At 40.9% G+C, this 19,560-nt stretch overlaps 3 protein-coding genes across 5 annotated transcripts; 2 read left to right on the forward strand and 1 right to left on the reverse strand.

The window, feature by feature from the left end:
* Positions 1-3,251: 3,251 nt before the first annotated feature.
* On the forward strand, positions 3,252-6,431 carry nanog (nanog homeobox). Of its 2 annotated transcripts, none has more exons than XM_034212096.1 (4): positions 3,252-3,794; positions 4,418-4,788; positions 4,879-5,016; positions 5,264-6,431. In XM_034212096.1, exons 1-4 carry the CDS (start codon positions 3,386-3,388, stop codon positions 5,609-5,611), a joined length of 1,266 nt encoding a protein of 421 aa, XP_034067987.1. In that variant the 5' UTR covers positions 3,252-3,385; the 3' UTR covers positions 5,612-6,431. The 2 variants fall into 2 exon arrangements, with proteins under 2 accessions (XP_034067987.1, XP_034067989.1); XM_034212098.1 differs by having other exon boundaries at positions 5,270-6,431.
* On the reverse strand, positions 6,166-14,834 carry tm9sf1 (transmembrane 9 superfamily member 1). Of its 2 annotated transcripts, none has more exons than XM_034212094.1 (9): positions 14,407-14,834; positions 12,678-12,889; positions 11,967-12,098; positions 11,631-11,753; positions 11,071-11,426; positions 9,445-9,599; positions 9,086-9,271; positions 7,775-8,048; positions 6,166-7,172 (listed from the first exon to the last, which is right to left on the reverse strand). In XM_034212094.1, exons 2-9 carry the CDS (start codon positions 12,882-12,884, stop codon positions 6,779-6,781), a joined length of 1,827 nt encoding a protein of 608 aa, XP_034067985.1. In that variant the 5' UTR covers positions 12,885-12,889; positions 14,407-14,834; the 3' UTR covers positions 6,166-6,778. The 2 variants fall into 2 exon arrangements, with proteins under 2 accessions (XP_034067985.1, XP_034067984.1); XM_034212093.1 differs by having other exon boundaries at positions 14,356-14,834.
* Positions 14,835-14,867: 33 nt separating this feature from the next.
* On the forward strand, positions 14,868-19,558 carry fen1 (flap structure-specific endonuclease 1). The gene is made up of 12 exons (XM_034212103.1): positions 14,868-15,071; positions 15,735-15,853; positions 16,119-16,221; positions 16,349-16,451; positions 16,679-16,742; positions 16,923-17,032; positions 17,362-17,498; positions 17,676-17,742; positions 17,887-18,018; positions 18,112-18,263; positions 19,004-19,118; positions 19,221-19,558. Exons 2-12 carry the CDS (start codon positions 15,772-15,774, stop codon positions 19,296-19,298), a joined length of 1,143 nt encoding a protein of 380 aa, XP_034067994.1. The 5' UTR covers positions 14,868-15,071; positions 15,735-15,771; the 3' UTR covers positions 19,299-19,558.
* Positions 19,559-19,560: the final 2 nt, after the last annotated feature.

The following is a 19,560-nucleotide window of genomic DNA, read 5'->3' on the forward strand; positions in this document are numbered from 1 at the left end:
TTAAAGGGACATGCTGCTGTGAGTGAGCCTGCAGGCAGAAACTAACAGCGTCCCCACCGGAGAGGAGGGCATGTTCAGCAAATATATATATACTTTTGTTCAACTATATAGAATTTATTTTCAAATACATCAGAAAAAACGCAAATCACATCAGCGTTTATTAAATGAATTCAAACTTACGGCATTATGAACAAAAAACCCCACAAGTGATCAATCAGGAATGAAGATAGTTCCATCATGTCCTTCAGAAAACGAAATACTTGAGACATTTTGAGAAAGCATCATTTGTGGATTAGATCTTTTGCTAAAATAATCCTGTGCAACAAATATAAATCAATGCTGATAAGGGAAAAAGTACATCTAATATACTTCTGCAACTTTTAGGTAATTGCACACTGCTACACTATTTTATAGTTCTTCTGCACTACAAGTTAAAAATATATTTATTTGTATTCCACTACATTTATAAGCCAGCTATATTAACTATTCCTTTGTATTTGAAGAGTCAGGTATGTTACTAAAGTAGCAATACCCACCCCTGTAGTACATTATACCAGAAGGCCTATAAGTCCTAAAATCAAAAAATTAAAAGAAACAATTTTGGTATTAATATATACTTAAGCTTTTTTAAGAATAATAAGTAATATTTTACAAAGTATTGATTCATCAAAGTGTTTCACTTTTGATGTTGCAGCTGGTAAAGATTTAGGTATTTTTAATTATTGTATCTACTTTCTGGAAGTGTGATCCTTATTAATAAATTAACATGTATCAGTTGGTTTTATGTAATCTGCAAAGATGTATGCAGTAGAAGTTTAAAGATGCATTAACTAACTAAAGTTAGGTAAGAGTAGTTCAAAATATCACTGCACAGTACTTGTAAATATACCATTGCTAGTTTTTACACATTTTTGAATATGAAACATACGCTCAAAGGCCAAACTATGAAAATACCCTGGTTAGAGTTGTTGTTGTTTTTTTCACCACCTACAACATTAAACTAATGCTTACACACATCAGATATGAAAATATAACACTGAATTAGACAATACCAGTACTTTTACTTTGGATATTTAGTAACATTGTGTCTGAAATACTTGTATATTTTTGCGTATTTCAAATTATTAGCACAGGACGTACTTGTTGTAACCATGTTTTTATTCTGTGCAGGGTATAACTACTTTAACTGAGGTTAAGGACCTCAAAGTACATTCCCCAGCAATGATATCAATCAAAACAAGATTACTGATTGAACTTCTTGAAGGAGGACAATAAAAGGTGACTTGTGTTTGCACCTGGAAGAGGGTATCCAAATGCTATTTACATACATTTGAGTCAACAAAAGAGATTCTCGTGGTCTCGCACATCACGCCCAAAATGTAAAGTACTGAAACAACAACACCAGTGATTGGTCTGCACTATGCAAGAAAGAAAAACTGAAGAAGTAATGATGTAAACTGTAGCTTGGGACAGCAAGAAATCACACTCAGCGGTTTTTTATTTGTACCACACACAGCTAGGTATTAAGTGTTTGCTGTTATAGTTGTATTTTAGGAGAGTAGGAACATCTTGAAGATGTTCAAATGTTTAGACACTGCAGTTTATTTTACAAAAGCAGTGTCTCTCAAATATACTTTACAAATACAGTTGGCTACAATAAGCATACATAATCTATTGTCCTCTCTCCACATACCAATGCTAATTCAAAGCACACTCTTTTTCCACCCACACCATCAGCCCCCCTCCTGGGAGCTTTGGATTGTACAAGATCAGAAAACACACCCTGTCCAGGCAGAGATCAGTCAAAATGCTTATGTGCCCATTAGGCTCACTGTTCTCGCATCAATTCATCACTAACTGATTCATTACCACGTCAATACAGCCAAGGAGGGGGAACAACAACAAACCCTTGGATGGTAACACGCAGGTAATCTAAATCATCTTTGTGAAAGGGATTGCATTTGGAGGTAAAACACTCTGTAACAACATTGCCAACCCACCGTACAGAATTTGGGCAAGTTGGGATTTGAAGCAACAACGATTTGTCTTTAAACTCTTATGTTCAAAGTGCACAAATTAAAGTTAAATATATTTGTAAACACTTACAATCTCACATAGATCTCTTTCAAGCTAAATATTCTGTTCAACATGTCTGTAAGCTGTTTCACTGCCTTCAATTTAAGTTTTTCTCAATCTATAACAAAAACGCTGACTAAGAAGTATGAGTGGTAAAGTGATAAACTATTCATACTTGAGACCCAGATGCTATGTTTCGTCTCTTGATCTTTGACAGAAGCCCCAAAAAACCATAATGAAGCCACTAGGGGAATCAACAGACTTGGCCATGGTTTAAAGCAAACTGACGCTTTAGTGCTGACAAGGCATCAGTTTGTTTACTATTTGGATAGCCCTCTTATGTAACTCATTTATGTTTTGTAAAACCGTCCTATACTGCTGAGCTAGATCTCTGGCAGCACAATGTATTCATGCAGTCAGTGAAGCTTGTTTTAAATACCAAAGCTGCCATAAAAATATCATATGTTGCTTTAAGTGTATTATCAGTGAGTATCAATTTAGCTCTATCTTTTTTAGTAAATGATGTATCTCAAAATCTCATCCTTAACAATTCAAACAAACGATCACCAGTTCTTACAATCTGAGCCTCATAACTCTTGTTAAGAGACACATGCTGGATTAGGGCATCACAATTAACAGGATTCTTTTGAGATAGATCTAGCTAGATACATACAAATGTTATATTAGGAGTATGCATAATGTAAGCATCTTTATGAAGCTCTTAAATGTTGAAACAAAAACACTTTTCAATATGGAACCGTGAGATTATATTCCATGTCATGCAAGCACATGAGTGCCTGAGTGAAGCATTTCAAAACCAAACAATACACACAATAAATGAGGGGCTTCATATAATCCTTCCAGTAGATTATAACTCAAGTGAGACATTTAACTTTAACTCTGTAGCATTGAAATAAAAAGTAATTTTAGAGGGTTACTTCAATAGTGGTTAAAACTCTTCTAAACTAGTTTGTCTTTGTGCCCATGTCCCAAACCCAAAAATGTAAAACAAATTTTAACAAACTTAGTGGGCCAATGAAATGGCATCACTGCCTTCAATGAAGGATGAGTCAAAGGGATTGGCTCCAACAATCCCAACACCTACCTCCATACCTGGCCACACCCACACACGTCTTTATAACATCTGGAGGATGGGCGCAATTTTCAAAGTTAGTTGACACCGCTTGTTTTACCTGGACAGGACCTAGCATCGCCCCTGTGGATGAACGGGTTCGTCCTGCAGTAAACTCACATTTGTTTGGTTATTTTTTAGTTGCGGTTTTTACATTGTTATCGATACGCCGGAGAAATGGCCGACTGGAAGCCGCAGATTAGCTACAACTATAACCCCTCTTACCACGCATACGCTTACGGCCTCGTTTACCAACCCGGGCCGGAGCAGAACCACGGGAATACGGCCAGCTGGGGAGAAGCGCCCGGAGTCACGGATTTGGGCAACTACAACGCCGGGGTCAGCCCAGCCTACTTCGCCTCCACCCCCCGGACTCGGGAGGAGTCTCCACCCGGCAGCCCGGGGCAGCACGCCATGAGCGGCCACGGTCACTACCAGGGCTCCGAGGCGGTTTACCTGGGCGACTCCCAAGCAGGCCGTCTGCTGCTGGCCGAACCCCACCGGCCTGAGTACGATACCCGGCCACATGTGGTCAGGCGGGCCGGGAGCAACACCGCCAGTGACTCGGAGACTCACACCTCACCAGGTAAATTGCTATCACTGACTCGCATGCAACTTTAAAACTGGGAAACAAAATTATGATTCTTACATTTCCCCCATGGCTGCAAAAAGCGAGGATTTCTTCCACGAATGTTGACCGTGAAGTCCACTTTAGTTCCATTTTAGTTTGTTAGTCACAAATATCGCGCCACTGATTTTACCCGCTGAAACAAGTGGCGACATCTAGCGACAGAACTTGAAAATGCCAACAAATATTTAACTATTCAGTTTAATAAAGTAAATACATGTAAAAAGTACCAAAAACAGTGTTTATTTATTGCATTTATTTATATACATTGTAGCAGACAGCAGGGCCTTTACATTATTAGTGCTTTTATTGAGCGAAATAATGTAATGTAATATTGCTTATATTATAGTGTGCATTAATAACCTGGTATGAAGAAGAGAAACTTCATAATGTATGATCATATGCCAAAAACTGCCATTTCCAATACACAGTTAATTAGGGCACAACTACATTCGGCATGATGTAGTTAAATATAATCCTCCTTGGGGTTATGTCCCCCACAGAGGTCCAGTTATGTGATGCTTTGACAAATGCTCGGAACAATTTTGACCCTGCTCACCGTGTCCGTTCCCCTCTCTTAGATTCCTGGAGTTCTGGGAGCAGCAGAGAAGGAAGTGTCCCCCAGGCTGACCCTGCTACATGGGCAAAGAAAGAGCTGGAGGAAGAAGCGATCTGTAGGAGCCCTGATGCCAGAGAGGATGTTTCCAGCTCTGTCATGGAGGAGCCCAGAACTGTTCCTGTCAATGGGAACATGTGCACCAACGATACCCAAAATGCACCCTTAATTGTCCCAACGAAGGCTTCGGCTGTAAATACCCCTAAAGGAAAGGTCCGCTCTGCCTTCTCTGAGAGTCAGATGAATGCTCTTGTCCAGCGCTTTAGTGTTCAGAGGTACCTCACACCGGTGGAGATGAAGAATGTTGCAGAACTGACTGGGTTGTCCTACAAACAGGTGAGGGATTAATGGCTGTCCTGGATCACATCCACAGCAAAATGTATGCATCTTTTCAGATCATCTGAAGCTCTTTCTTCTGCGTTTCAGGTTAAGACTTGGTTTCAGAACCGAAGGATGAAGCTCAGGAGGCACCAGAAGGACACGAGCTGGGTGTCGGAGCGCTACAACAGAAACAGCCCTACTCGTGGACCCATGTACACCAATATGCCACCACACATCCCACCTGTGAGTAGCTCTTTGTTTGCTCAAATATTTAATGCTGATAAAGGTGTGATTGGACATTGTCCTGCTCAAATTTCCTGTTAATTAATAACAGAGAAACAGAGGCTAGGACATAAAACAAGACGTCCATAATGGAGGCCCAACCATAGTCTGGTTATGACCTTAAAGGCGTGACGAAACATGATCAAACGTAAGAATAAGAATGCCACTTTTTTCTAAATTGTGTACTAATATCCCTGATTCCCCTCAGTATCAGGGAGAAGCCCGGCCCCAGCTGAAGGAGCATTACAATCAGCGCATGATGGAGACGTCTTTTAAAAAGGCGGCTCCTCAGAACCTCGCCCTCTATCTGGCCGCCATTAACTCTGTTGCTGGAGCTGCTGGATACCCTCCCTGGGCCTCAGGCTCGTCCCAGACCGCAGTGCCCCCCAGGCCCCAGGCCTGGTCCATGCCTCCAGGAGTCAACCACTATGAATACAACAACATGGCATTCAACTCAGCCAGCGCCGCCCCTGCAAATAACACTGGACATGACACGCGATTCGAAAGCAAAGACGGGGACACCCGCGGCACAGCCATGGTGTACCACGGCCAGTAGTTGTTGTTGGGTTGATGAGTTCGAGCTTTTTCTGTAATATTTACCCAACAGCCCTGTTTATATTCCATTTCACTGGGATTGAAGTCTTTTTTGCATGGTCGAGTGTACATATACCCAATCAAAAGTATTTTTACCAATTCGTTTTATTTTTGATATGCAACTATTTAATGTTGGTGTGTTCTTTGCGCTTGGTGGTGTTGGATGCATTCTTGGATCACGTTGTTTTTTTTATAACAATTTTTAAAGCAAAGTACTGAAAGATATCTGCTGTGCACACACTTTTTTATAAAAGCCAGTTTCACTCCAGTAACTTTGCTGACATTTTTTGACAAACTGTGATTACTTTTTTATTTTGTAATTGAATCATATATGGCTAAATGGGGAAATCCTTCATATGCAAGACACCAGGACTCAAACTTGCAATAATGTAAAAAAAAAAGGATAGCAACTACAAATGTAGCATTTTCTGTGATCATAAAGATGTTCAAATTGGCTTCTCTAAATGTACAAGGATATAAAACCCATGAAAAAAAATCCTGAATTTCTTGCTGGCACTGTGTTAAAAGCATTTTTATTGAAAAGACTATTTACATCAGAACCAAAACCAGTCAATGGTGACCATAACATACAATGTTGCTCCCATCACCAACTTTCTTCTAAACTGCATTCCTCTTATCCTCTGGGCCATGTGGAGCTTGACAGGTGACTTGCAAAACTATTATTCCAATATGTAAATTGACTGTTGATACTGTGTGTGGGTGAAGTATAATTGCATGTAACACCGGCACTGCTGCATTTTTAATAAAACTACAGTATGAGACAGCCGCTTCAGTGGGTAACTGGTGCAATGTGGGGATTAAAGACTAGAGCCTGCCAAGCCTTATTCAAGCATTAAGTAGGAACCAGATGCCACTACATCATACAATGATTAAATTCATTCACCCCCACTAGCTCATACATTTTTACACATTCACTCCTGATAGTACACAACTATCCCATTTTATCCTTAAATACATAATCCAACCGTGTTAAAATAACAGCTTTATTTCAACCATCGGCTCTCGCTAAAATCAAGGCCCCTTTACTCCTGTGGCATAGGAGATGTGTGTATGATTGAAAGCAAGAGTAGAATGAGGATTGTTTATAGCCATGTGTATATTCACATTTTTAGTCCATCTTGAGGCTACGGTAGATGTAGCGAATAAACGCAAGTGAGGCCCAGAACGACACGCTGCCCAGCATCAGAGAGAAGACCAGCGCCGTGAGCAGAGAGTAGCCGAAGAACTCCGTACTCTGCACCAGGCCGCTCATCGACGACCGGTTCCGGTAGTAGAAAACAGAGTAGACGAAGATGAAAAGGCCGGTAGAGCCGGTGCTCAGGACGCTGCGCCACCACCACCGGTGGTCTTCGCCGGACAGCAGGAAGTAGGTGAGCGCGACGGAGATGCAGGCGCCCACTGAGAGGAGGATGGCGAAGACGCACAGCAGGATGCCGTAGAGCGTGTAGTGCTCTCTGCCCCAAACTGTGGCGAAGATGTAGTACAGCTCCACTGAGATGGCACTGAAACAAATGTTAAAAATAGAAACAAGTGGGTGTAAAACAAAAATCAAAAGGCTGTACTTTTTATGTTTTTACCATTTGTCTGGATACACCTGGTAGTTAACAGTTCCAAAGTTTATTCCTAAATAAAGATATTTAATCAGTCATTCTCCTACAATGCTTCTTTTGTGACCAATTTTTATTTTTCAAACTATCTTCAAAAGTATAGATACAAATAATATAAATACAGAAAAATTAAAAAGTCCAAGGAGAACGTATAACCAGGATCACAGCTCTACTAATGGCTACAGAATGGTTTACAGATGTAAAGGACAGCTTGGAGATTAATATATTATGAAAGGAAGATATCCATTAATCAATAAACATAAGATACAGGGTGTTTATTGTAATACGGATTTCTTTGCAGTTAAACCAGCAGAAGGCAGCCCTTTAGGTTGGTTGAATAGATTAATAGTAGAATCGTCGTTCAGCAATATAATGTTGGGAAGAACGGTATTACTATCCCAATCACTTAACACCAAAACTGTTTAACTGTATGGAGAGGTGGTCTTAAATTCTCCCTTAGACTGAAGCACCCTTCCCCACACATCAAGACGTCTCACCTGAAAGGCAGGAAACCACCGATGGCCATGTGTACGGCCGTGTGTTTGTACCACGGCTGCGTAGGGATCTGCCGGGCGATGTTTCGAGTGCGGCACGGCGCCTGGAAGCTGCCGGCTCGATTCTTTCCCACAATGCCTCCGATGACGGTGAGCGGGAAGCCCACCAGCACCCAGGCCCCCAGGATGAGCAGCACGGTGGTGGCCGGCAAAGCCTGAGTGGAGCCGCTCCACCAGTGGATGGAGTTCACAACACTCCATGTCAGGAATAGAGGAGCTGTGGGGATGAAGGACGGATTTAATAAAGAACACGCATTTTTTATCACCTTTTTTTGAGAAAGTATGCACCAGGGTATAGTTCAAATGGGTTAGGGTTAAGTGATTCATTATATTTAATGATGTGTTTTTCTTTTTAATGATGAAAATATACAGCTGCTGGGTTACTGAATAAGATCATTTTTTATGTGCCAGAAATGCTCTATTTAAAACAACTTCTTGAACCTGAACCAAGAACTCCTGCATAAATGAATAGATTATAAATTGAGTTGAACAGCTTTGTCACATTATACAGAGCACAAATGAGACTGCTGTTATACACTAGGCTTTAAAAAGACACAAAGTAATTCCATCAAAGCTGTAAAAGCTAGGCATGGGTGAAATCATTCCAGTTCTCTTCTAAATGTGTAAAGTAACACTTAAAGCAAAAGTGTGTATGAACAATAGCAGTGTAAAAAAACAGACAGCTTCCTTATAGACGATATATGAAAAGTTTAGGTAAAGTTACTAACTTACAAAATGGTCAATCATTGTGAATACATCCTTAACATTATTTAAGTATAAAAGTTAGCTAAATGTTGCTCCTTAGAGACCATAATGTGAATCTACAGAGAGTTTAAAAGGCCAAACCTCAGTTAAAATTCATCCGTATCAATTGGTTCCTTTTAAAGCTTAATTATCACATTTTTCAATGACAGCTTAATGCCTACATTTAAAATGTCAAGAGGGAAATGTAAGAGCTGTGATGAAAGAAATAAGGAGAAAAGAAAACAAGTACTGAGGATGGAAGCAGCTAAATGGGTAACCCTCAAGCTATTGGCAGAGAGGAGATAATCTTATGCAATAACAGATAAATCAAGTTTTGATTACCTGCAAATATAAAAAAATTCAAATGCTTTAATTGTGTAACCCTGGCACAAAATGTTCCTTCTGGATAAATAAAGTCTAATCGTATCTTATCTTTCCTATCTTAAGTACTGTTTACCCTGCTCTAACAACCAGTGTGAAGTGATCCCAGACCCTCCATATCAGACCCACCGGAGAAGAGGGAGGAGGTGAGGATGATGTTCCACACCCAGCGCTGTCCGTTGATCTGTGTGTAGAAGCTGCAGGACACGTAGCCCGACACACAGCTGGTCAGAGCGTACAGGACGATGGCAGCAGAGTTGATGGCGCCATGGCGATGCACGTTAAACATTCCCAGCAAAGCCATGAGGATGATTCCTGATGAGGACACATTAAAGTGATCAGACACCTTTACATATGACCTGTTATGTCCCTCTACTGGTCAGTACAAAGACTGCTGCTGCGGGTCAGTGCTGTCTGAGTGCTCAGTTTTCAAACAGAACAATGATCCTCCTAGTACTGTTTGGGTGTATTTGAGAATGAATGCCCACCTGTGGCAAGAGTAAGGAACTGAGCCCCCACCCCCAGCACGGCGCACAGCAGGCTTTTGTAAGGGGGAAACCTGAAGACGTCAGTGTGGATGATCTTCCAGCCGTTGTCTCCCTGGTCCAGATCATCACAGCCGCCCTCCTCCTCCACATTGTACCTGCAGGTGAGGGGAGAAGGCTTTCAGGTACAGGAGTAGATGAGGAGGACTAAGTGAGAAGATAGAGGAAGAAACTAATGATCTACTTGATTTGAGTTATTTCCCATTCTTGGAGTTAGATTTGATTTCCTGTTTGCTATTTTTTGATACTGTGCCAATTTGAAAATATAATCCTGGATATTTAATATCATCCGTATTTATCTGTGAATATACATGAACAAAATGTTATAATTCTTTCATTAAAATGTAATAGAAATCTAACGTATACAACATTTAAACTAGCCTGTCCTTGGACTCAGACTTCCACAGCCTTATGTCCAAAAGAGAGTAAAAAGTATTTAAAGCCGAAATGTATGCCTTTAAAGTTTAATGTAATTTTTTTTAGACTTTTTAAATAAATCTTTGGAAAAAAGTACCTACTAACTTCTCAAAAGACAGTCAAATAAGAGCTGCACATGCTGAGTATTTTTTATAATTGAGCAAATTATCAAATGTATTTACAAATTATAAATTGATTATATAATTATTACTTGAAAATGTCCAAAAAAATTGTGATAAATGTCTTTAAAAATCTCAAGAGAAAAACTGCGATATGATGTTTTTCCTCCCAATAGATTTCAGAATTGTCTAAATGACTTTACTTTTTTTCTGTTGGTATAAGATTGTAAAACTCTTTTAACTATATTTAAGATGTTTTCAATAGCCTACAGCAGGGATGGGCAAATGGTGGCCCAGGGGCCCCACCTCCTCTTTTTGCGGCCCTCAGATACATTTATAAACAACGTAATTAATTAAAGAAATATATATATTTTATTTTATTACTTGTAGTACTGATACCATCCACTAGACTCCTAGTTACGTCGCGATCTGCGTATATGATTTCGTGCGGCAGCCAAATACCGCAAAATAATCTGTGACGCGTTTGTGTGTATTGTGTTTGTTTCCCGGGGAAACACAGGCTGTTGTTATGCCTGCTGTGACATTAAGTTACCGCTTGTAATTATGCCTTTACAAGCTTAAAAGTTGTATTTATCATCTGAATTTGGCGAAAGAAGTTTAATATTCTAAAAACCAAGACAGAAAACAAACTGTAACGGACCCGGAAAAATAGTTGTATTCCACTGTTAAATAACCTGTTCAATACAAACATGCCACTTGTAAAAATTAAATAACATTTCTGTGAACTGATATTTGTTTAGTGAGATTATTAGAGGATGTTCCCTGAAAGATTGTAAAATGTCAATGAAGATGTCAGACTGAGTATATTTGTTAATAATTACATACAATACATGGAATTTGTGTGTGTGTGTGTTCCAAGTGAATCTGCAGCCCCCTGGTGGCCAGTACATCAATTATGTGGCCCCCACCACCATCAAAGTTGCCCATCCCTGGCCTATCTTCTTTCCATAGTATAATTTCCATATTTAAAAGACATGAAACACAAAGTCTCACATTTATAGGCCCAACTAACCTGGCAAAGTCATTCTTCAGGACCCGCATGAGGATGATGATGACGAAGCCCAGCAGCAGCACCACCAGCACCAGCGAGTTAATGATGGAGAGCCAGTGGATCTCCAGCGTTTTGGGGAAGAACGAGTAATCTCTGAGGCGCTCGGCTCTCCTCGAGTGAGGCAGAGGGGACTCGAACCAGCGCACGCTGTACGTGTGGGTGACGACCAGGCTGCCTCCTCCCACCCCGACTCCCCCCACTGAACCCACGCCCTCCTCCAGGGGAACAGGTTTCACCTCTTTCACTGATACATTGGCAAATATCACTGTGTCGCCATTGTACTCAATGTTGAAGTCCAGATGAGTCCACAAACCCACCTGTAGGGGGTGAGAGGGGAGGGGAGGAGACAAAGGAGAGTAAACAAAGAGAAAGAGGAAGAGAGAGATTCAAAGAAAATAATTACAGTAGGTGTGGTTCAGATGAAACAGGGACTTTGCATAAAGATGAAACCGTACACCTTCTTTCTCTTTGCCTCCCAAATAGAATTTACATATCCCACAATCCCTCAGGAAGAGGTTTACCTTGTGGCTGTGGGGCAGGAAGCCGCTCTCCTCTATGTAGCCTACAAAGCCCAAGATTGGAATGTCATCCAGGACAAACTCGAAGTAAAAAAGTTCCTCGATGGCCTCACGAAGTTCGTCCACCTGAGACACACAAAACGTATCCACAATCAGACCCCATTTGTTTCACAGGCCACGGCATTTAACCCCACACTATGTTAAGCAATGATAAATATTAAAAGCACTAGATAGCATAAACAGACTACATTACAAGTACACTATGATCCGGGAGAATTTAAGCTTTACACAAGGTGCCTGGTAGTTTACGGATTAAGTTCAAACTGTCCACAAACATACCTGTATTTCTGAAAGTGTGAGCGTGCAAAGAGGTTTTTTCTCCACGTTCTCCCTGAATCTAATGTAATATAAGGACTCTGCCATCCTGTCGCCATCCAACACTTCTCCCAGACTCAGGGACTTGTGATGCACCTGAAGAAGAAGTGTTACAACATGAGTAACAGAGGGTACAAACAGCAGAAAGCACAAGTTGGTCACAAATCTGTGAGTAAGTGATTTCAAAACTTAAAAGCTATGATGAGGTAATTAAAGCAGGGAACATAACTAAAAAATAACACGACTGAAATGACATGTCTCTTAAGCAATGTGACATTAATTAAATCTTAAACCAGGTGAAATTCTCTCGACATAAAATCACAGATGGCAACAAAAATACCTTTTATTTCAGTCTATATTATACTGTGTTATAAATACATTTGAACATATACTACCCATTTTTCTACCTGTAAAAGGGTCATTTTTATTCTGTATTCAAATCATATGTGTTCATAGATTTCGCAACATTAAGCCAAGCCATTTTGCAGTAAAGTTCCAAGTTGAATTGGACCCTCGTGGCCTAGTGGAGAAACATTACCTTTCAGATAAATGTTACAAGAAATGCTGAGACGTAACTGTTATCCTTATTTCTTCTTAAATTTAGCATGACAACATAATCTCTCTCTGTGAGCTTCAGCAGACAACAACACACAGTGAATCAGAACAAAGACTGACCTTCTCCGGCCTGCAAACAGGCAGGGTGTAGTAGTGATATGTCTCCTGGGGGTTATGATAAGGACCCACTTTGTTGACATAGAGAGTCACGTTGTCCCCCTGTTTGTAGCCCACTGCCCAGCCTGAGAACAAGCACAGGATCAAGACGCAGTGCAGGCCCATCGTCCTCTGGCAGCCCCCTGGCAGGTGTCCTATTCCACACCGCATAACCCCTGGTGCAAAGATGGACAGTGGATCAGTTCATGAGAACAGCTGTGTATCCGTCCTAAGACTAACAGTATGTCTCATTCCAAGTCAAGAAGTCAAGTCATGTCCATGCCACACCTGATGTGTGATTTATGTGTCAAGGGGAGAGTTTTGTGCAATGTCACTTCACTTGTTCTAACACACACACACAAATGAATAATGAGAGACACGCTAACAGCTGTGAGACACTGTGGGTTACAATGAGTTTCATCAGTTTTATAGTCCAGGGGGGTTTTATGACTAGAATTAAATGAGCTCTGTTCATTTGTTTCTATCTGTGATGACTTTGCGAGAGTATACACAAAGTGTCATAGCACAAGGATGCTGTTCTGCAGATCAGTATAATTTATTTTGTTAAAGCGTCTCCCCAGAATTCATCGGCATACTGTTGTTCTCAAATTCTTCTTTTCTGAAAGCCCTAAATGAGCATTGACAACTTATATACAAATACAGACCTTCAAACCAATAATCTGAAATGTTATTAATTGATAATTAACCTGTCTTCAACCTCACAAAGAAAAGCAATGATAATGTATTTTGATATAATAGAATTTAAGAGGTTAATCCATACTCAGCACTGATGTCACGTTACTGGTCAAAAGTCACAGCAATGCAACCTTTCTGAGATGTCTGTGTGCAGTTTTAATGCAATTCAATCGCAATTATAACAACTTGTACTCTGTCTTCTGGATCATCATGCTGACTTTTTTAAATGTTAACAAGGAGGAAAAGTTGGAATGCTCCGGTGACAGCTGTTACCAGTTTAAACTTGAGTGTATGTGCTTGCTAAATAGTGGGCATGTTTTTTCACAGCAAATAATGATTTAGCTTTTTTTTTAGAGTGGTATATGAAGTTCTGCTAGTGTGGACGAGCTCTCTGATGAATTCTCTCCTGAGGTTCAGAAGGTAAGTCTCAAGAGGCAGATCACTTGTGTGTGTGTGTGTATACTCTTCAGTGTCAATCTGTTTCCTGGTATGACTCTTCAGCATGACACATGCAGACTTCCTAAATGATTTAGTGCCAGGACAGCCATTAAAATATCACATTTGAAAAGACTGTTTTTAGATTACACAATTAATGATTTTAGCGAGGCCAATAACTCCATCAGCAACCGAGGACTAAAAAAGCCATGCTTGTGTCAACTCTGTTAAGTAAAATGTTGTGAGTGATTGCGAAATTGACTTTTCTCTAATACTACATTTACAATAAGCTCAACTATTACAGTGTCAGAAAACGCAGTGGGCCTCCTATTTGTTTAGCAGATTCCACTCAAATGAATGAGACTATAATGATGGGCCTCCCTGATTCGTGTAAAACAAACAACTTATCTAAATCAACATTGCGTTATCCAAAAGATGCATATTGGATTTTTATTTTAAGCATGGACGACTCAAATGACTACAGGGTGGTAGTTGGAGAAATCTACTATACCAGTATCACAGTTATGTCACTCCAGGTCCAATGCTGCAGATCCGACCAAACCTGTCTGTCCGCTCGTCTGTCTCCTCTGTCTCAGGCCCGACTCACTGCACTCTGCTCCGGTATGCGCCGATGCTCAATGTAAAGATTTACAGCGGAACATCCTGGAAAACCACGGTGCTATGTCCCAACGTATTATGCATTCATGGCGATCCTATCCGGGTACACCAAGTACTTTTATTGACACATGAGCCAGTGTAGAAGAGGGGGTTCGACTCCACGTCACCTTAAAAAATAAAAATAACGACGACTCAGTTGAGTTTTCCGGAGTGGGCGGAGAAACAAAAACACACCTCCGACCTTACCGGTAATTCACAGCCGGGGAAATATTCCTCTCACGAGCCATTCGACATTAACCAGGTTTATTTTACTGCTGTAACGTAACCGAAAAACACAATTCAAACCTTTTGAACCCTCGACATAAGCGACTCTGTTATTATGCTGTGTTGACCGGATTTCCTTCAACCTCAATGAACCAATGAATGCCCTTCCAGTACTTCCTCACTAGAACTCAGACCTGGTTAATCAAACGTGCACAATCGATGCGCAGTTCTTCAGTGTCTCTGAAGATAACGAGCTCGATAGATTGATAGGCGATGTCTGATATTTGATTTCCCGCTAAAGAGACCCGCCACAGTGCTCACAGACTCGAGGGAAACAGCTACGTGGTGAGTTAATAAACACAAATGGATTAACTTAATCGAAAGTGTAAAGTACAACGATACAATAATGCTATCCCCTGCTAGCATGTACAATAAGTATTCATGTGACATTGATTATGATTTAGCCTAGCAGCTGCAGCTTTAAAGCGTTGTGTGACAAAGCTACTCACCACCATGACACGGTCTGTCCTGCAAACCAAATCCCCCTCAAAAACTGAACATTGAATATGTCCTTCTTTCCCCGTCATCCACAATCATATAAACAAGCGTATGGTAGCTTTTCCTTGAATAATCTTTACTTCGGCATGCATCAGTCAAAGTAGGACGCATGTAAACACAATGTAAACTTTAAAAACAGAGTCGTGTAATGTTATATGCTAAACAACACTGGAAGACCTCAATTGCGTGTGTGTGTGTGTGTGTGTGTGTTGTGTGTGTGTGTGTGTGTGTGTGTGTGTGTGTGTGTGTGTGTGTGTGTGTGTGTGTGTGTGTGTGTGTGTGTGTGTGTGTGTGGTGTGTGTGTGTGTGTGTGTGTGTGTGTGTGTGTGTGTGTGTGTGTGTGTGTGTGTGTGTGTGTGTGTGTGTGTGTGTGTGTGTGTGTGTGTGTGTGTGTGTGTGTGTGTGTGTGACAACAGAATAATAATTAAACATCATTTCATTGTTTTTCAGATTTTTGTGATTTCAGTTTGAGCTTCAGCCAAACACAATGGGAATTCACGGGCTTACTAAACTGATCGCTGATCAGGCCCCTGGTGCCATCAAAGAGCAAGACATCAAGAACTACTTTGGTAAATGTTACAGGTCCCTTTCCCTACTTATTGATGACTGTACTAGAAATGTGAAAGAGATCAGATGACAGTTTAATGATCTCCCCTGGGATCAATGCTGTATCAGATGGTATGGGGATATGAGAGATGGAGGATGAATCACTTCCAGAAATAAGAGCCATTATATAGTGAATGATAGAAACCTTGCATAGAAACCATGTCATAGATCACAATGCCCTATAAACATGCCTTATAGTTAGCTAACTGCTTTTCTAAACGTTTGCAGGTAGGAAAATTGCAATAGATGCCTCCATGTGTATCTACCAGTTCCTGATCGCTGTGAGACAGGACGGGAACCTACTGCAGAATGAGGATGGCGAGACGACGAGGTAAAGCCAGACATTAAGTCGTAATAGGAGACACACTAAAGAGGCCGTAGTTATTTTCTTGATCCTAGACTACGTAGCTCATATCTGGACCCAATGCTGAAACATTTCTGCCACCTCCTTTCCTCAGCCACCTGATGGGGATGTTCTACCGGACGATCCGCATGCTGGAATATGGAATCAAACCTGTGTACGTGTTTGACGGAAAGCCCCCACAGCTCAAGTCAGCAGAGGTTAGTATGAGCTCTGATTTCCTGTTGTCTGATAGATCAGTAAATGCCATGTAAACGTTTTACTGCTGTTTACATGTGTTAGCTATTTGGTAATCAAAAGGGGGAAACTACAATTGCACTCACTGTATTATTGAGATCATTATTTATGTTTGCTTTTTAAAACCCTACGTCCTGTCTTTTGTTAACTCATTCTCTTACTCTATCTTTGCTCTTCTTGTCACCCCTAGTTGGAGAAGCGAGGGGAGAGGAGGGCGGAAGCTGAGAAGCAGCTTGCTCAAGCTCAGGAAATGGGTACAGTTAATATTTGTATCCCTTTCTTTAACATTTGTCATATGTGGTGGATCAGAATCAGTGTGTATATTTGGTTATTAGCAGGGGTGTAAACCAACATCATCAGTCTTTTTTACATGGTTGAGATTGTTGCATTGGTTATGAAGTAAATGTTTATTGAAATGATTTGTCTTGACCCAGGGGAGCAAGAGAATATCGACAAATTCACCAGGCGTCTGGTAAAAGTGACCAAGCATCATAACGACGAGTGCAAGAAGCTGCTGACCCTGATGGGAGTGCCCTACGTTGAGGTAAGATCTACTCTCACTTTTACTGGATTTGTATCAAAAGAGACTTTTCCAATAAGTCTTGTAAAATATATCCCATCATGAGGTTTTTGCAAGTGCATGGTTATTATCTCCAAAAAGAAAAAGTAGATTTTTGTGTGCCTTAACAACTGAACCTGAATCCTCTCACGCTTTATACATTTGGATAAATTATGAAGTACATTTAAAGTGAATGTACAGTGAAATGCCTCCTACTCTAAGCCCTCAGAGAGATGTCAGAGAGATCAACGGCAGCAGAACAGGTCTGAGGGAATCATCATTGGAAATATCATTGGATGTGTTTTGTCCTGTAGGCTCCGTGTGAGGCGGAGGCCAGCTGTGCTGCTCTGGTTAAAGCAGGGAAGGTGTTTGGAACAGCAACGGAGGATATGGACGGGCTGACCTTTGGGACAAATATCCTGCTCAGACACATGACCGCCAGTGAAGCAAAGTAAGCACCTGCATCCCACAGTCACTGCATCGTTCATACCCACTGCTCTCAGCCTCTGTAGCACAGAGGTTCCTGAAGAGGAGATGATATGCCCTGTGTTGAAACACAAACAATAGTAATAAGAATTTATTTATTTTATGGACTTGATAAATCATTGCAAAATGTATTTGTTTTTAGGAAACTTCCTATCCAGGAGTTCCACTTCAGTCGCATCCTGCAGGACATCGGCCTCACCAATGAACAGGTAAAGAAATATTGCTGCAGTAATTTGTATAATAATACAAATATATATTTTTTATTTGGAGTTTGCACTGTGGGAATATAACCACCGTTGGACCAGGTACACAGGTGATATGTTTGCATTAACTCCGCCTCTCTCCTCCTGTAGTTCATAGACCTGTGTATCCTGCTGGGCTGTGACTACTGCGGCACCATCAAGGGAATCGGTCCCAAGAGGGCCATCGACCTGATCAAGCAGCACGGCAGCATTGAGGAGATCCTCGAAAACATCGACACCAAGGTAATCCACGTCTGCTACCATCCATACGTCCAGGAAGTTTAATGAATGAGTTCTCGTTTCTCATTGTTTATGTCCTTTTTTTCCTTCATGCAGAAGCACCCCCCTCCAGAGGACTGGCTCTACAGAGAGGCCAGAGCTTTGTTTTTAAATGCAGAAGTGGTGGATTGTTCCACTGTGGATCTGAAGTGGGGGGAGCCGGATGAGGAGGGGCTGATCCAGTACATGTGTAGCGAGAAACAGTTCAGGTGAACCAGCAGAGATTCATTGGGATCTGTTGCTTTGATGATGATCATGACATGTGTTATTGCAATGATTATATGAGCAGATCAGCTGTGTATACACCGTCTGACCACTAGGCTGCGCTGCCAGTCACAGAGGCAGAGTTTGTAGTCCAAGCATCACTTATATGGCCTTTTCCCGTCATATATGTGGTTTAGATGCAGCTGCAACATCCATCTTAATTTGATAAAAATCTTAAAAATGACTAATGCCATATCAGTGAGCAACATATGTTGAAAAACCTTTCGAGATTAATTATTAAAGTCCAGACCTACAAATGGTGTTCTAAAGACTTATTAAAAAGTCCTTGTTCAGTATAGATCCTTTTAAAATCAAACTAAGATCACTTTGATATATTTTTCACCCTTATCGTGAATAATGTTTACAAAAAAAAATGCAGGCAATGTGATCCCCTCTCTCCCCCTTTCAGCGTGGTGTCTCTAATAAAGGCCCAAAGATATCTTAAAGAACATTTTTAAAAAAGCATACTCTCTAATATTGAAAGTCATATCGCAAATCCTTCTCCAAATGATCGAGCCCCAGGTTGAGAGCACATACCTGAGTCTGTTCGTGACCATCTTCTAAATGCTGGTTTAAATGCTTGTTTATTGCTGAGAAATAATGTGTGCAAAGTTCACCTGGAAATGTCACTGGACGATAACGATAATGTGCATTTGTATTTATCGATTGATGCATTTGTGTGCAGCGAGGACAGGATCCGTAACGGCTGTAAGAAGATCTCCAAGAGCCGACAGGGCAGCACTCAGGGACGACTCGACTCTTTCTTCAGCGTCACCGGGTCTCTGTCCTCCAAGCGGAAGGTACATTCAGAGCAATATCAGAGTGACTGTGAATCCAAAACAATGGGATCGTTGCATTTTCTCTGAACCTAAATGGATTTGTTTTTTCTGCTTTTCTTTAAGGAACCTGAGCTTAAAGGATCTGCAAAGAAGAAGCAGAAGACCGGAGCCACGCCGGGCAAATTCAAGAAGGGAAGATAGACTGAGCATTGGGCCCCTTGTGATTCCTTTTAGATTTCATATTGTAATAAATATCATCCTATTAAATAAAAAGTGTTAAAACCAACGTTTGGCTCCAGGTGAGGCAGGAGAAAGCTGCATGTTACAGGTTCAGCTGAACAATCCTGTATGTACATGACCAACAGGATTTTGTTGATGAAAAAAGAATATCTAAATAAGTGTTTGAGGCTTTTTTCAAAGTATGTTTTCCGGTATTGAATAAAAGCATATTTGTAAAACAATT

Source organism: Gymnodraco acuticeps, unplaced genomic scaffold (assembly GCF_902827175.1).
Source record: "Gymnodraco acuticeps unplaced genomic scaffold, fGymAcu1.1, whole genome shotgun sequence".
Taxonomy (NCBI): domain Eukaryota; kingdom Metazoa; phylum Chordata; class Actinopteri; order Perciformes; family Bathydraconidae; genus Gymnodraco; species Gymnodraco acuticeps.

Bases quoted from the DNA above. Each gene is read 5' to 3' on its own strand.
- nanog (XM_034212096.1), top strand. From the start codon at position 3,386: ATGGCCGACTGGAAGCCGCAGATTAGCTACAACTATAACCCCTCTTAC. The intron at 3,795-4,417 runs GTAAATTGCTAT...CCCCTCTCTTAG, and splicing joins GGAGACTCACACCTCACCAG to ATTCCTGGAGTTCTGGGAGC. The intron at 5,017-5,263 runs GTGAGTAGCTCT...GATTCCCCTCAG, and splicing joins TGCCACCACACATCCCACCT to TATCAGGGAGAAGCCCGGCC.
- fen1 (XM_034212103.1), top strand. From the start codon at position 15,772: ATGGGAATTCACGGGCTTACTAAACTGATCGCTGATCAGGCCCCTGGT. The intron at 16,222-16,348 runs GTAAAGCCAGAC...TCCTTTCCTCAG, and splicing joins GAGGATGGCGAGACGACGAG to CCACCTGATGGGGATGTTCT. The intron at 17,499-17,675 runs GTAAGCACCTGC...ATTTGTTTTTAG, and splicing joins ATGACCGCCAGTGAAGCAAA to GAAACTTCCTATCCAGGAGT.
- tm9sf1 (XM_034212094.1), bottom strand. From the start codon at position 12,884: ATGCGGTGTGGAATAGGACACCTGCCAGGGGGCTGCCAGAGGACGATG. The intron at 11,754-11,966 runs GTATGTTTGTGG...TGTGTGTCTCAG, and splicing joins TCACACTTTCAGAAATACAG to GTGGACGAACTTCGTGAGGC. The intron at 9,600-11,070 runs GTTAGTTGGGCC...CCTCACCTGCAG, and splicing joins CTGAAGAATGACTTTGCCAG to GTACAATGTGGAGGAGGAGG.